Below are 17,688 nucleotides of genomic sequence, written 5' to 3'. Positions count from 1 at the left end.
CTATTATTCATATATTTTTTAAGAGATTGAAGTTTTCAATTAAGTAATTAAGTATGAAGTGTTTCATATAAATGGCTTTTTTTTTACCGTATGTTTGGCAGTAAATAAGTCAACACTTAATATTTTTATCATGATACCTTAGAGCATGGCATAAACGCCAGTTTATTCGGTTGCATTTACTTTTGAATTGCGTAATTCTGACTAAATATGCGGTAATATGTCGTGGTCAAGCCGTTTGTTGTTGGTGTAACAAGAATAACTGATTTCGAATTAAAATGACTAATAATTTTTTTTTTCTTTCAAGAAGTTCGACGAAAACACAGGGTTGAAAATGAATAATTTGTCGCATGCCTTCTCGTTTTAATATATTTTAATTGTTAGTACGTACAAAGATTCTGAACTATAACTTCAAAAACTTGAACTTTCGGTAAATTGTTGCCATACAAAGGGAAAAAAATACTAAAGGAATGTTTTAACTGGAATACATTTTGGTTTTATTAACAAGAATTATGTTTTTTTTCTTTTCAGAAATGTCATTGCCAAACAGAACGGTAAAATTACCAGGATTTTTTTTCTCCCTATAGCGTATATTTAGTTTTGTTCTCACTGCTAACTAAACCTATTGTCTTTGCGTTTTAGTCAAAAGCAGAGATGCCAACTTGCTCCGGACAGCAAATATGTATTTTAAAGTGGTAGTTTATCAATTGTAATTCTTGGATTAATAAATTCAATTTAGTAGATTTTCATCCACCAGTATTACTAAATAATTCGTAGGCTTATATAATTCACCACTTTACGGTAAGTTAGTCATGCTATACTTTTTAAAAAGCAAGCAAAAATAGTCAAATATTTGCAAAATTTAGTTTGTAGTTAGTTACCGTTTTTTTTTTTTATTTTNAAAAAAAAAAAAAAAAAAAAAAAAAAAAAAAAAAAAAAAAAAAAAAAAAAAAAAAAAAAAAAAAAACAGGAACGTAATATGAGATTTAACCCTTTCGAAGGCAGTGGGTAGTATACTTGCCACCACTTTTTTGCCACTTTTAATTTAGGTTTCCATTTGTTAATAACTTCAGCTTTCTTGAAGTGCGGTTGAATAAAATTGGAAGCCATTAGTTAGTTTCAGAAAACGTATAAAAGTTATAGAATACGTAATTACTCTTGAAGTTTGTAGGAGTTATAAAATTTATTTTATAAATAAAGAAAAATAAAAGTGAGTAAGTTCCTAATAGGTCGTTTTAAATATATTTACCACCAAAAAAATATCATTTTTATAAACTAAATAAGTTTTTTTTTCTTATATCAATTACTATTCTTAAAACAATTTCAATTCCAAATATACTTTAATTTACTTTTACTAGAAATAAGTGGCTCATTAAAGGGTTAATATCTAGTACTTACTGTATCTTTTCTTATTATCCTTTCTAGGGTTTCTAGGGTAATATTAACACGTTAAATGCTATGGGGGGGTCACCGGTGAAGCCAAGATTATTAGAAACGCATAATTTGAGTAATTTTTTTAATATTATTATCGTTACTAAAATGTTTTGAAGAAATTAATGCAATATAGAACACACAAAAATAGTTTTATTTATATACACAGAGATGCCAACTTGCTCCGGACAGCGAATAAATATTTTCAAGTGGTCGTTTATTAATTGTGATTCTTGGTTTAATAAATTCAATTTAGTAGATCTTTATCCACCACTATTTCTAAGCAATTCGTAAACTTATATAATTGACCACTTTTAACAGATATGCCATGTTAAACCTTTTAAAAAAACTAGCAAAATCTGTCTAGCAAATTTAGTTCGTAGTTATTTACCGTTGCGGTTAGACGGACAAGCCATGTAAATTAGTGTGCATTCAATGTGTTAATAAAAGAGGATAGAGCTCAGTTAGAAAAATATTCAAAGCATTTAAATTTTTAAAAAAAAATAAATATTCGCCAAAAATTGCCTTTTAGTTACTAAATGAATCCATTTCCTTATCCGAGAGTTGAGTCTTAAATCTACATAAAAACNAAAAAAAAAAAAAAAAAAAAAAAAAAAAAAAAAAAAAAAAAAAAAAAAAAAAAAAAAACAAGAACGTAAGGTGAGATTTAACCCTTTCGAAGGTAGTGGGAAGTATACTTGCCACCACTTTTTTGCCACTTTTAATTTAGGTTTCCATTTGTTAATAACTTCAGCTTTCTTGAAGTGCGGTTGAATAAAATTGGAAGCCATTAGTTAGTTTAAGAAAACGTATAAAAGTTATAGAATACGTAATTACTCTTGAAGTTTGTAGCAGCTATAAAATTTATTTTATAAATAAAGAAAAATTAAAGTCAGTAAGTTCCTAATAGGTCGTTTTAAATATATTTACCACCAAAAAAATCTCATTTTTATAAACTAAATGAGTTTTTTTTTCTTATATCAATTACTATTCTTAAAACAATTTCAATTCCAAAAATACTTTAATTTACTTTTGCTAGAAATAAATGGCTCATTAAAGGGTTAATATCTAGTACTTACTGTATCTTTTCTTATTATCCTTTCTAGGGTTTCTAGGGTAATATTAACACGTTAAATGCTATGGGGGGTCACCGGTGAAGTCAAGATTATTAGAAACACATAATTTGAGTAAATTTTTTAATATTATTATCGTTACTAAAATGTTTTGAAGAAATTAATGCAATATAGAACACACAAAAATAGTTTTACACAAAAATAGCTCCCGACAACGAATAAATATTTTCAAGTAGTCGTTTATTAATGGTGATTCTTGGTTTAATAAATTCAATTTAGTAGATCTTTAACCACCACTATTTCTAAGCAATTCGTAAACTTATATAATTGACCACTTTTAACAGATTTGTCATGTTAAACCTTTTAAAAAAACTAGCAAAATCTGCCTAGCAAATTTAGTTCGTAGTTATTTACCGTTGCGGCTAGACGGACAAGCCATGTAAATTAGTGTGCATTCAACGTGTTAATAAAAGAGGATAGAGCTCAGTTAGAAAAATATTCAAAGCATTTAAATTTTTTTAAAAAAATAAATAATCACCAAAAATTGCTTTTTAGTTACTAAATGAATCCATTTCCTTATCCGAGAGTTGAGTCTTAAATCTACATAAAAACGTAGCCTAAATACTGAGATCGAAATTAAGTTTTTCATGTTTTCGAGAAATCCAAATATAACATATTACTCAAAGCTCATAACATGGTTTTTACTGTTATTTTAGACTTTAAATTTCTTAACTTAACACGTTCACGCCGGATGTTGTGCCTGAAAGCGGTACGGAGAAGAGTAAATACTGGTAGAAGAACAATTTCAATATTAGATAATATTCGGGAGGAGTTAAGCTATTCTCAACAATAACAATTCACTGTAAGGAAATTAATCACGGCGAAGAAGCAATTCAATATAAAAATTGCTTCCGTTGAAAACAATTGGTAGTTATGGATTTTTATTATTCCCGAAAAAAAAAACTAAAGAATGAAATTTATTGTTACCAGTTTTTACTCCGGTGCGCAGCCCGATGAGACAATCTAGCGTGACCTACCGGTGGGTCACCCCGGCGTGAACATGTTAAATAAAATTTGAGTTATATTCATGCTTAAAAAAAATCTTTTAACTCCAAAAAGAAAAGCTTTAAGCCAGTCTGGATAACTTAAATAATCTTCAATTCAACTATAACTTTTTTAAAAATAAATATGGAACCCTAGTAACAACTTTTAACCTTCTTCTTACGGTTGGTACAACATATGGACCATAAGTAATAGTGTAACTGGTACACCGTAAACAAAAGGTTAAACATGTTGAAAATTTTAATTTACTTTTAAATCTTTTATACCACATTAAATTAGGTAACTTATTTCATAAGGAAGAGTCGTGTAGCTGTCTGTGTTTATATGTTTCAATTATAAATCTAGAACCGTATAAGCTAGTAGCCTGACATTTTAACAGCAGTTGCAATAGGCAATTTTAACTTCCGATTCTAAAAATCGGGCAAGAATTTCAGTTTGACAGTTCGGGAGGAGTATTAGAAATTTTTTTTTTCTAATTAACCGCTTACAACTTACTAGTCCGACTCGGTTTTGGCACTAATGGAAAAAGTGCCTTCATGAAAAGCGTGGTAGCAAGTTTGCATACAAACTAAAATAAATAGATAGATAGCTACGAATTCTGTATAAAACGTTGAATGCCACGCTCAATGCAAATAACTACAAACTGAATTTGAAAATATTAGACATATTTTGCTAGTTTTTTTTGAAAGGATTAGCTCGATATATAAGAAAGACTAAGTGATGAATGATATAACCCAATGAATTGTTTAGAAATAGTGGTGGATAAAGATCTACTAAATTGAATTTATTAAACCAAGAATCACAATTAATAAACTACCACTTTAAAATATTTATTCGCTGTCCGAAGCAAGTTGGCATTTCTGTGTATATAAATAAAACTATTTTTATGTGTTCTATATTGCATTAATTTCTTCAAACCATTTTAGTAGCGATAACAATATAAAAAATAAAAAATTTACTCGAATTATGTGTTTCTAATAATCTTGGCTTCGCCGGTCACCGGTGACCCCCGTGGCACTACGAACAAGCTCAGTGCCAGTCACTGGTGGCCCCCATGGCATTCAACGTGTTAAAGATCCAACAACTGTTTGATTTTAGGAAAGATCTATATCACAAGTTCTTATGTGATTAATTTTAATATAATTAATTTTTATAATTAATGTATACGCAATTTATGTAATGTTGAGGTCGCATTAATGTTGACGCAACCTTCTAGGAGAATTAGGTCACACTACCATGATTAAAATTGCATAGGAACCCATACCGAGGAATGTCGCCATTCATTACTGAGGGCACTTTCCTATTATGAGCTGTTTCTTCGTGTGCTTCTGAATAAGTCATAATTGGGAAGCTCCCCCAGCCGCGTTCGACGATACTTTCCGATATGGGTCCGAAGCATTTTTAATTCCGATGATATGCCCTGACTCCCCTAGAAGTTTGTCGCAATATTTAAAGAACGTGTTAAAGATAACGTTTTTAAACTTAAACATTTCACCTAAAAATGTCATTAAAAAAATCTGTAGCTTTTAGAGCAAAAGTAACTCATCCCCACACCCGAATTAAGCAAGATGTTGTACTTGTATAAATCCAACAAAAAATTTGTTTCTGGAGTTATTTACCTTTTGTACACCAAACGAAGAACGAACATTTAGCTAGTCATAAAATATTTAACAGAATTCGAAAAATATTGAGTTCCCTAATTTTACTACACTATTCACAATATCAGAAAATCTACTTACCGACAAGTAAAAAATCTTATATTTCCTTTCAAATCTGTCCTAATCCTACAACACAAACTTATTCTAAACAATTTTGTCTAGAAGAGATGTGTCTACGCGCTCCCATTTCTAAAATATTTATGGACAAAATTTATAGATTATTGAGAGTTTATTACACTGGAAACTATAGTAAAAAGAATACCGTTCTCAATAACTTTGTAACCGGAAGTAGGTCATTCCACTGTTATAAAGTAAGAGTTTAATATATTAATCAATTGTGTAGACTCCGAAATAAACTGTAAGATGTTTCGTGGGTATAACTTTTGATTGTTTTATTTCTGAAAATAGGATGATATAATTTATTTCCTGGACAAAAAAAAGCTCATAAATTTCGAACCCATATTAGAGTTTTCATTTTTATAAAATATAAAAATGAAAACTTTAAGGAGCGTTTGGCCCAACATAAACTTTTGAATTGCGTAAGACTAATCTATGATTGGCCTTAACGCTTGACAGAGATGCCAACTGCTCCGGACACGCCATATATATGAAGACTGAAAAGAGTAAAAACTGGTAACAAATAAATTTCATTTTTTAATTTTTTTTTCGGGAATAATAAAACTCTTTAATTACCAATTGGTCTTAACCCCTTGGGGACGGGTGATTCAGAAAAGCATTCGTACAAAATCAGGATCAACTTGTAATTAAATAAAAAGCGGTAACTTAAATGTAGTCGTTGCTAATTTGACAGACTTACTTTGCTTTTACTTTAATTATTGTTAGTTTAATCATATATATATAATCAATGTTAGTTCAAAGTATAACTAAATAGTTTTATTTTGAACAAAGTAATGGTGAATTAAATAAATCAAACAATTATAACTCCGCCCACAAATAAACTGCTAAAGAATTACTTTGATTACCAGTTTTATCTTTTTATCCTGATTGATACAGTTTCATGCTGTCACGTATTTGTGACAGTCGGCGCGAAAGGGTTAATGAATACAATTTTTATATTGAATTGCTTCTTCGCTGAGAAGAAGTTAATTACAGTAAATTTTTTATTTTTAAGACTAGACGAACTCCTCCTGAATATTATCTAATATTGAAATAGTTCCCCTACCAGTATTTTCTCTTTTCCGTCTTGAATTCAGGCCTGAAAGTAATTCATGATAATACCAATTAATAGCAGTGAATTATATAAGCCTACGAATTATTTAGATATAGTGGTGGATAAAAATCTACTAAATTGATTTTATTAAACCAAGAACCACAATTGATAAACTACCACTTTAAAATACTTATTTGCTGTCCGGAGCAAATTGGTATATCTGGCTTAACCCTCTTACTCATCAATTATGTTCTTCATTTTTCAAAAATCAATTATTGTACAGTCAGCAAAAAAAAAAAGATATCACCTTGAATAACTTTTGTTCTAATGATCGGATTTTCACGATCTAAGTGTCAATCTTAATGGTTCCCGGGGGTGACCTCAAATATGCTAATTAATTAGTGCTAACTATTAATTAAGTTACGAAATCAGACACAAAAACGTACTTTCTCTGAATAAACATGTATTTTTTTTTACATATTTGGATTCCTAACCTTCAAAATATAGGGGGTAGCCGCAATCTGGGAAATATGGTCCCCATAGTTTGGTCAGGAGAGCGATCCAAAGTTCGAACCCGTTAATGTTAATTTCACTTTTTACGTTTTTAGTCATATTTTCAAAACTAATAAAGCAATTTGAAGAAAATTGTACCCACTCATAAAACTCATTTACCCAAAGATAATTTCATAAAAAAAGTAATTTTTAATAATTATTAATTATTTTTTATTATTTAATTAAATTGAGGATGAAAAAATTTTGAATTATAAGGTATGAATTTTTTTATACCATAATAATCTACATATTTTTCAATAGAAAAATCTAAANTATGCCAGAATTATAAAAGAAATCTTGATAGTTACAGATATTTCATTTTTTTCGAAAAAAATGCTGGAATGAAATGTTTTACGTACCAGATTTTTCTCTTTTCCGTCTTGCTATATAAGGGCTTTCACCCATGTAGGGGCCGCTAAGAGGCCCAGGTGCCCAATTTCTGTAAATAAAAGTAAAAAAAAAGCTTGACCCTTTTACGGGGTTGAAAAATTTGAGCAAAAATTTTAGTCAAAAAGAGCTGCGCTAATAGTGGTCTTTAAATTTACACCTAGTGAGGAACTAATCGACTCATGCTTAAATATTCCGAAATTTGAAACGATTGATTTTTTTTCATTTAGTGTTAAATTACATAAGCTAGTTTTTGAGCTCATTACCAAAACGGCTTACAAGCTTTTGTCAAGCGGAAGAACAATTCCTATGAGGGAACATCATAAATATGCATACAGAGTTGTGATAGGATACGAGCCCGTTACCTCCACGCTAACTGATCAACGAAGTAAGCCCCTAACGTGGGAGAATAAAAACAACATAGTTTAAAAAATAAAAACTATTGTATTTTTAGTGTTATATTCTCAAAGGTAAGTGAACGGCTCTGAATGGATTTTATTTTATTTTATATTATTTTATTTTATAACCGTTGTTGAACAGCTGAGCCAAATTTTGAGTTTACGACCACCAATGTTCAACTCTTAAGCCTAGTAATTTCGAACCCAATCCAGAAGACAGAGAATTCTCGGATCAGATTCCCCAGGGGAATCGATTTGTTATAGAAACTTGGAGGGCTTTGTGACCCCGACAAATTTCACGTGCACCACTCACTTACCTTCGGCTGGCTGGATTCGAACTCCATTCTCACGCACCCGAATCCAACACTCTACCAACCAGGCTACCCTGGCCTCCTGAGAGGGTTTTATAACCGTCATTGAACAGCTGACCCAATTTTTTAGGTTCACGACTGCTATTGTTCAACACCGTAGTCTTGTAATTTTGAGCCCAATCCGGAAAACAAGGGAACTGCTGGATCAAATATTGGGAAATTTGCCTTCGTGGAGGACTTTTTGATGGAACTAACCCGCATTTGCGTTACATGGAGAGGAGAACCACGAAGACCTCCTATCGTTAGCCTGACAGCAAGGGGACTCTCCGTGATCCGTCTATTACTGAGGATATATTACGTCAGCGGTGTGGTTGGTGCAAGTCGGATGCGGAATTCGTATCAACCAGCCACCGCTGGGATTCGAACCCGGTTCACCAAATTATTGAAGGAATTTAAACAAAATGGAGCAACGACACAAATTTATATTCTGTTCTGCTTTTGAAAATTGGATCAAAATAGAATAGTATTTTTTTCAAGTTGCGTGGAATATTAACTTTTTATTGAAGCAAGAAAAAAAAAAAAGGAAAAAAAAAAGAATATGTTCTTAAAAGTTTTATACTTTTGGAATTATAAGGGTCAAAACATTAAAACTTGATATTGAACCCGAAATAAAAAGTTTTTTTAAAAAAAAAAAAACTCTCAGTATTACATACTCTTTAATTACAACGGGGTTTCTGTAGTTTCAGAAAATAGATTTATTTTTGGTATCAAACGTAACGTATTGGTATTTACGTAAATAAATAAAAAAAAAAGAATTTTGTCCTCCACTACACAAAAATAATTTTAATATATTTATAAAAAGACAATTCTTTACAAATAATGTTAAGTAAAAAAATAAAAGCCTCTAATTCTCATCGTAAACTGCACGACTGAATTTGAATGCGATCAAGTATTGATAGAAGCCTGATAAAAAATCATTCCTTAGCATGTTGGAGGGATTTGTATTTATAACTTAATTTTTTATTTTATTTAAACATAGTATGCCGTAATAGCCACTCAATTTGACCCAAAGTGGCGTCCCGCTGATGAACTCTTTCGCGCGTGTTTACCAAAATATGTGTTTTAGTGACCATTCTGATAACCCTCCCACGTGACCGAGTTTCAGTGTGTCAAGGCTGAGATTCCCTCTGTTACATTCACTTTCATTTGATATACAATAAATAATCTGTTATGTCATGTTTGTTGCCTGTTATGCAATTAATTGGCGTTACATCATAATAGGAAGCATTCAACAAAGCTGTTGGAAGTATCTACTCTCACTGCCCTTTACTATTACATCATTTCCTTAAGAAAAAACTATTTGTCCTCTGTGATACATTAACCTTTTGCCCTTCTATATTCTCTTTTTAGAGAACATCACAAAGTCGCCACTCTCTTTTATATCTCAAGATTTAGTAATCGCTTATTTTAACTATTTCATCATGTTTATTATTGTTACGTCGTAAATTTATGCTACGTAAGCCTCTCTTCCCCTTCTACCCTTATTTTATAAATTTAAATTTAAATGAAGGAGCAGATATGCCTTTGAGTTAGGCACTCCCAACCCAATGTTTAGACCAGTTAATCGTTTTTTACGAATTTTGGTTGTTAAGCCTAAAATTGCATGAAAAACTACAATTGGCAACGAAGAACCGTGTTGGCCTTCCAATGAGGTGAATTGGGTTCGAATCCTAGCTATGGCTGGTCGATACGATTTCCGCATCGGGCTTGCATCGATCACAGTGCTGACGCAAAGTATCCTCAGTTGCAGATGGATCTTGGGTAAGAGTCGTCAGCCTAACCGTGGGAGGTTTTCGTGGTTTTTCTCTCCGTGTAACGCCAATGCGGGTTAGTTCCTTCAAAATGTTCTCCACGAAGACGAATTTCTCTCAATATTTACCCAGGAGTTCCCTTGTATTCTGGATTGGGTTCAAAATTACAAGGCAAAGGAATTGAACATTAGTAGTCATAAATCCAAAAAATTAGGTCCGCAATTCAACGACGGTTATAAAAAAAAAGTGGTAACAAAGTTTTATCCGTTATACAAGCGCTTGATTTTGCCTAATTCGTGTGTGGCAATTTCAAATTTGAAATCTTGTTCGTCATGCTGCAGGTTCTTTTTTTCAACATGGTGTTTTTATTTTTTATATTTTTTTTGACAGAATATACTTTTCACAATTCACAGAAATAACTTTTCTCAATTGATAAGAATCACACTCATTTTCGTTTATATAATTGGCTCTTATATGTATTTGTTTCTAGTGGCAGTCAAAATCACATCAATTTAAATTTATTTATGCAAAAATTAAAAGGAAATTTATACAATTCAGTACCACTTTAAATATAAAAATGAAATACTACGCACAATCCGTAGCAGTTGGCATCGCTGCATACTGCTCAAAGTTAAAATTAATATTTTTATTCATTGCCATCTGAAATTTTAGTAAATATCACTTTAACCCTTTCAATACGGCGAAAAATCAGTCCAATTGCGCCCCATTGCCGGGATCAGGTATTTCTCCTCCAAGCTATTATTAGAAAAAAATAACTCTTATGCCTAAAAGGTTGAAGGTCTAGGAGAAGCATAAACGTCCTTATAACAGCTCATCATCATTAACAATGATTTTACAAGCTTCATTGATGGGACAGCATATGTCCCGCCGTAAGCCCAAAGCATCTAAACACCGGGACAGGGTATGTCCCGGCCGGAATTCTAGAGTCAATAACTCATTTTTATTGACATTTTACTTAACATTTATGATTATTTAAATTAAAATTTGATGATTATTTTAGGCAACGTTTTTTTTATTAGCGTTTTCATGTACATTTGCATCAACATTTTTATTAATAAACACTTTTCGAAATTAACAGTTATAAAATAAGAAAGGTAAAAAATTGAAAGTAGTGGAGGAACAACAGTATCTAAAGTGTGGGTTTCTTGAGGGTGTGGGCTGGAAACAGTTCTTGCACAGTGCTACGTTGCAAGATGTGCACACTATTTTCGAGCGTGCCTCTTTCTTCATTTTTGCGCACCATGCACATCTTCTACGCGTTTATTCCATCAATTAGGAAAATGGTTTCCAACATTGAAAAGTCTCGCTGTTGATGATGATATAGTTTTGGAGGAAGCCTTTGATTTCTTTCCATTTCTATTCTTTCGTTCGTACATTGGGGAATATAAATGAATAAGCAAGGATTAGGAAAGATCTTGAAGAAAAAATCCACTTGAGTGACTTCGTTGCTAATAGAGAGATTTGTTTGATCCTTGATATAAGTAACCAGTGGTATACGTGGGCATACCTGCCAACTCTTCCGGATTTTCCGGAAGATTTTATTTTCATATTTAAAGTGGTGGCAATACTCAGGTTATTCCAATTGACTTTTTGAATTATAATGATAATTATAAATGAGTTTGACCACCACTACATATAAATAATTATAATCAATATATGAAAGCATAATTTTTCTTACGCACGCGAATTTCAACGGGATCAAAATATAAATATATTTTCGAGTCAGATTGTTTTTCGTTTATTGTTTTACAACCACTCTGAAAATTCATTCTCGGAAAGAGTGAAAGTTGGCAGGTATGCGTGGGGCAAAGTTAGTTAGATGGGACCATGAAAATGATGGTGGATTCTGATTCTGGAGCTCAACTTCATCATTAACCAAACCATTGCTGATTGGGTGAAACGATTTCATTGTCGATCTCCTCTTCGGTGCTTTCCTAGAATGCGGACTCACAAGGGAAACTAGGGAAGTGTGACTCGCCAATTTTGAAGTAAACTAGTGGGATGTATGCCTTATGAGGAATAATTTTAGGGGGCAACATTCGTTTCGGCCCATAGAAGGTTCTGTGAGAGATAAAAAATAATTCAACATATAGAAAAATCGGTATTTTATTACTCCAATGCAGACTATTAGTTATTGTAATTATCTCATACTCCAATTAATTTTGTGGTTGTGGTACTTTCACGTACTATATAATGCATATTTATTGTCAGAATTGATTTCGGAAATTTTATATATCTGTAGTTTTTCAGAAAAACCTGTTAGGTTAATTTTTAAAAAAAAAAATTGACATAAAAATTTTTAATTTTTTTTTCAAAACATTTTTTAAATTAATTGGTGTATGTAATAGCAAACCAATTAATAATTAATAAGTAATTAATTTGCTAATAAATTTATTACTTTGCAAATTAATTAATTAACCAATTAATTACAAATTAATTGAAGTATGAGACAATTACAATACCTAATAGTCTGCATTGAAGTAATAAAATACCGATTTTTCTATATACTGAATTATTTTTTATCTCTCACAGAACCTTCTATGGTCCGAAACGAATGTTGCCCCCTAAAATTATTCCTCATAAGGCATACATCCCACTAGTTTACTTCAAAATTGGCGAGTCACACTTCCCTAGTTTCCCTTGTCAGTGTTTTCAAGTTCCGAAGACTCGCTAATATAAGCGACTTGTCTCAACTTGTTATCACGGTAAATTCTCTTTCGACTCATTTCGACCCTTCATCAGAAGAAGGAGCCTTCGAATTATTTAGAAATAGTGGTGGCTAAAAGCCTAATAAATTGAATTTATTAAAACAAAAATCACAATTAATTAACTACCACTCGAAAATATTTATTCGCTGTCCGGAGCAAGTTGTCGCTTGCTTGATTGGATCGGGAACGATTGACTTGAAAATGCATGGACTCAGAACAATGAGACCGCCTTAAAATCGGCTTGGAGAATTGAAACAACAACTCTCCACACGCGTCAAAACCTTTAACCCTTTCGCGCCGACTGTCACAAATACGTGACAGCATGAAACTGTATCAATCAGGATAAAAAGATAAAACTGGTAATCAAAGTAACTCTTTAGCAGTTTATTTGTGGGCGGAGTTATAATTGTTTGATTTATTTAATTCACCATTACTTTGTTCAAAATAAAACTATTTAGTTATACTTTGAACTAACATTGATTATATGGGTCATTCTCACAAAAACAGTCATTTTCATGTCCCCAGTATATTTTATGTTTGTTTTACAGCTTACGAAAAAAAAANATTTGTAGGCGGAGTTATAATTGTTTGATTTATTTAATTCACCATTACTTTGTTCAAAATAAAACTATTTAGTTATACTTTGAACTAACATTGATTATATATATGATTAAACTAACAATAATTAAAGAAAAAGCAAAGTAAGTCTGTCAAATTAGCAACGACTACATTTAAGTTACCGCTTTTTATTTAATTACAACTTGATTCTGATTTTGTACGAATGCTTTTCTGAATCACCCGTCCCCAAGGGGTTAAAGCTTTCATCAGCGCTATCACGTGATGAACAGACGTGGAAAAAAGTTTGCATACGCATACCTCTTCTTACTATATCCCGCACTTATTCTAATTTTCCACATTTTGCTTCCTTTCATTTTGTGGTTGCTATGGATGATAGTGTTATCCGCGCTTAGCAATTGTCCAGCAGTGTACTATCGTTTCATCATCATCAACATATGTTTTTATCTGGGCTCTTCAGGCCGGTTACAGCCTTTTCCGCATCTGTATCGCTTAAATAACTTGCATTAATCTATACATATAAATGATTTTAGACACCCCGACTTATAAACAATTTAAACAAATACTTAATACTTCACGATAGATCTGCGAAGATTCTAAGCACTAGAACAGTTAAGCAAATTTTGTTGATCTCAATTAATATTTTACCAGTCTTCGGGTTTGTAAACAGATGATTTTTCCCAGTGGTAGTATTTTCCCCACTGTGACACAGTTAAGTCGTGTTAAGCCTTTTAAAAAGTTGGCCAAATTAACCGAAAATCTGCAAATTTTATTTTGTAGTTCTCTATCTTTTTTTGAAAAAAAAAATTAATATTTTGTCGAATCAGGAGCATTTGGCATCTTTGTACTTAACAATCTGGTTAAACTACATATGAAATTGTAGCAAATTTAATATGTAAAGATAAAGTAAATATACGAAGATTAATTCTTTTATTTATTTGTTAATTTCATTCATTGGGTAATATTCTTTAGATATCTTCTTTGGTTATTTAATTTGGATATTTTCGTTCTTTATTCTGTACTTTTAATTTTTGAAAATTTTCTGTCTCATGGTCGTTTCTTAATTTACAAGTAACTAAATTAAGATTAATTCTTTCATCGATTTGGAGATTTCGTTTATTAAGTTATCTCATTTATTTGGAGATTTTTTAATATTCTCTACGACATAGGAATTTCTTAATTTACAAGTATAATTAAATTAAGATTAATTCTTTCATCTATTTGGAGATTTCGTTAATTGAGTTATTTTATTTATTTAGAGATTTTTAAAAATTCTCTACGACATAGGAGTTTCTTAATTTACAAGTAACTAAATTAAGATTAATTCTTTCATCTATTTGGAGATTTTTAAAATTCTGTATGACATGGTCGTTTCATGTTTTACAAGCAAATCAAGTAACTTGATTTACAAGTAAATTAAGATTAATTCGTTCATTTATTTGGTAATTTGACGAATTGGAAATTTGACGTCACCCGAATGACGTAGAGCTTGAAATGCGATAATTTTAAAATATAGTCACGAAAAAGAAATACCATTTCAATACAATTCAATGATTATTTTTAAAAAAATCAGTATTTAATCACTTTCTTCTTTCAAATGGCACAAAAAAATTTTGGTTTAAAAAATTTAAAAACTATCAATATATAGCATTTTTTGTACCTTACAATTTAAAAATATATTTAGCATTAACAAATTCAAACAACATAACTAACAACCTAACTAACAACCTAACTTCAAAAATCAAACTAACTTAAAATTCCCCATCTTATTAATTTAATGAACCTTATAAAAGATATATTTTAAAATGTATAGTCACAGCAAAAAGAGAGTTTACTTTCTTGTTTTTGAATGGTTATGCAGATTTTCATTTTGTAAAGTGCTATTTTTTATTTTATAATCCTCGTAGAACAGTCAGCCAAATTTTTTGGGTTTACAGCTACTAATGTTCAACTCCGCAGCCTTGTAATTTTTAACCCAATCCAGAAGACAAGGAAACTGCTGGATCAAGTATTAGGAGAAATTTTGCCTTTGTGGAGGACTTTTTGATAGAACTAATTCGCATTTGCGTTACATGGAGTGGGAAACCACGAAAACCTTTCACGGTTAGCTTGAGGGGTATGGGGACTTTAACCCTTGACCCGTCTACCCCTGAGGATATTTAAAGTCAGAAGTGGGGTTGGTGCAAGCCGGATGCGGAATTCATATCGACCAGCCATTGCTGGGATTCGAACCAGGTTCACCTCATTGAAAAGCTAACGCTCAATCCCCTGAGTCATTACGGTTCTTTTAAATTTAAAGTGTTATGGCAATGTCTCAAAGAAATCACTAAATTTATGTATAGCAGAAAACACAAACAGCGGCGAAACATGCTCATTTTGACCCCCAAAAATGCCCTTTTTCTAAAAAAAATCATAAGAATATTTTTATTGCATTCATTTTGGCATGTAAAAATAATCCCTGAAACCAAATTTCATAAAATCATTACAATCAAAGGGATCTAAAAAGACAAATGAACATTCAGCTTAAAAAATGCGACATCTCCAATTTCTGACAATGGTAAAAACAGATTTAGTGAAGCATCTATCAGGAATCGTGCTGCCTTTAACAGTTTACCTGTCGGATTCATAGTTCGCATTAATGAAAAACGTGGTAATTCATATGATTCATATAAATAAAATGGAAATTTTCTTTAGATAGCTTCTAATTTTTTTTTTAAAAAAATGCAGCATACTGTTTGATTTAAAAAAACAGATACATAACATGTCACAAGATATATAATTTTATATAATTAATCGATTTTCGTTCATAAGAATATTCAGCTTTCATAAATTTTTAATGCTAAGCACAAAATATTTGAGACACCAGTCTTCAACTTTCTGAACCTTTCAACAGGTTGAAAAAATTCTCAAAGGTTAGTAGTAAAATATATAGTTTAAGGTTATTATAATTTTAAAAGTTGAAAAAGTCTTACTTCGAAACATTAGGTGAAACTTGAAAAAAATTAATATTCAACAAATCCTCGCTACCTCTTATGCAGGAGACACAACATAAGCACACCAAATTTCAATTTCGTGTGTCGATCTGTCTCGAAATTTCGACCAGTTAGCAGGTTTCACAGATGACAGACGAAAAAAAGACAAAACTATTTTTGTTCCAACAACGAATTTTGAAAGATTCATTCCCCCCCTTCTATTACTAACCGAAAGCGTTCAGGTGATGCAAAATTTCACGGTCATTTCTCAGAAGGCGTGCCCGAAAGTGGAAAATGAAATATGAGACATCATCTGATTTTTATGTCTGAATAAAGTTGTAAAATGTCGAAATTATTCGTGGCTCAAAAAATTGTTCTAGGTATGATTCACAGGAAAATGAATATTTGTTTCGGAGCAGTCTGTTTACATATCTTGCTGATTTCTTTTTTCATAATTTCTGATTTAAGTCATTATGATTTTAAATCTATATTAATATTTATTTCATGCTTTCGATATTATTCACAAGACGATATTATTAATGTAACCTTCAACTATGATCTACGATATTATTAATAGAACCTTCAACTACAATACAATCTATGATATTGTGAATGTAGCCTTCAACTACGATCTAAGATATTTCTAATACAGACTTTAACTATGATCTACGATATTATTAATAGAGCCTTCAACTACATTCTACGATATTATTAATGGAGCCTTCAACTACGATCTACGATATTGCAATCAGTGCCTTCAACTTATCTACTATAGCTGAAAACGTTGTAAAAATTGAAATTATCCGTGGTTTAAAAAATTGCTTGATTTATGATTCACAGGAAAATTAATGTTTGTTACGGAACAGTCCATTTATATATCTTTCCGACTTTCCTTTTCATTATCTCCGACTTAAGTTATTATTCAATCATCTCTGTGTTAATCTTAAGAGACATCATCCTTGAAATATTATTCACAAGACGATACTATTAACAGAGCCTTCAACTACGATCTACGACTTTATTAATAGAGCCTTCCAATTAACGAGAGTCATTTTCCATCCTCATCAACGGACAACTCTGAGGGTTTCATTAATATTACCCTTTTGCATGGGTGACAGCTAGCACTTATCGGGGGAAACTTGGGACCAGCTTTTGATAGGCGGCCATGGGAGCAGACTACACGTAACAGTGAGGTGATAACAGTGAGGATGGTCGATTTGGCTAATTTAGTAATTTTTCTAATTCGTTCCAAAGGTGTCTAAGGGGTATATATATATATCTATACCGAAGATCGATTACATTATGTCCACCCTGCTAATAACATATAGGACCACCTTTAGCGCTCATTAAATGTTCCTGCAATTCCCTCACATTGAGAGGGGGTAGCGTGGCAACACGAATTTGGTTTTCCAAGTAGGACCACAAATGCTCTATCGGATTAAGGTCAGGTGAATTTGAGGGCCAAGACATGACTTGAAAGTCACTGGAATGTTCCTCGAACCAATCCATGACGATTCGACCCTTATGACATGGTGCATTATCCTGTTGGTAAACACCATC

The 17,688-nt window shown here is 31.6% G+C and overlaps 2 protein-coding genes across 3 annotated transcripts in view; both read right to left on the bottom strand.

Moving 5' to 3' along the window:
- LOC107451965 (GRIP domain-containing protein quick-to-court) overlaps positions 1 to 16,238 on the bottom strand; it is a 107,976-nt gene extending 91,738 nt beyond the window's left edge. The window contains exon 1 of the mRNA XM_071182012.1: positions 16,129 to 16,238. Coding sequence (XP_071038113.1) covers positions 16,129 to 16,138 — 10 coding nt within the window. The 5' untranslated portion in view covers positions 16,139 to 16,238. The remainder of the gene's footprint in view (positions 1 to 16,128) is intronic.
- The window catches only part of LOC107451959 (testicular acid phosphatase homolog), a 539,537-nt gene that overhangs the window by 248,651 nt on the left and 273,198 nt on the right, over positions 1 to 17,688 (bottom strand). The gene's annotated exons all lie outside the window — the stretch shown is intronic.

This window comes from Parasteatoda tepidariorum, chromosome 6 (genome assembly GCF_043381705.1).
Source record: "Parasteatoda tepidariorum isolate YZ-2023 chromosome 6, CAS_Ptep_4.0, whole genome shotgun sequence".
NCBI classification, from domain to species: Eukaryota; Metazoa; Arthropoda; class Arachnida; order Araneae; family Theridiidae; genus Parasteatoda; species Parasteatoda tepidariorum.
Note: the sequence above shows the minus strand (reverse complement) of the source record. Positions and strands in the feature narration are given on the sequence as shown.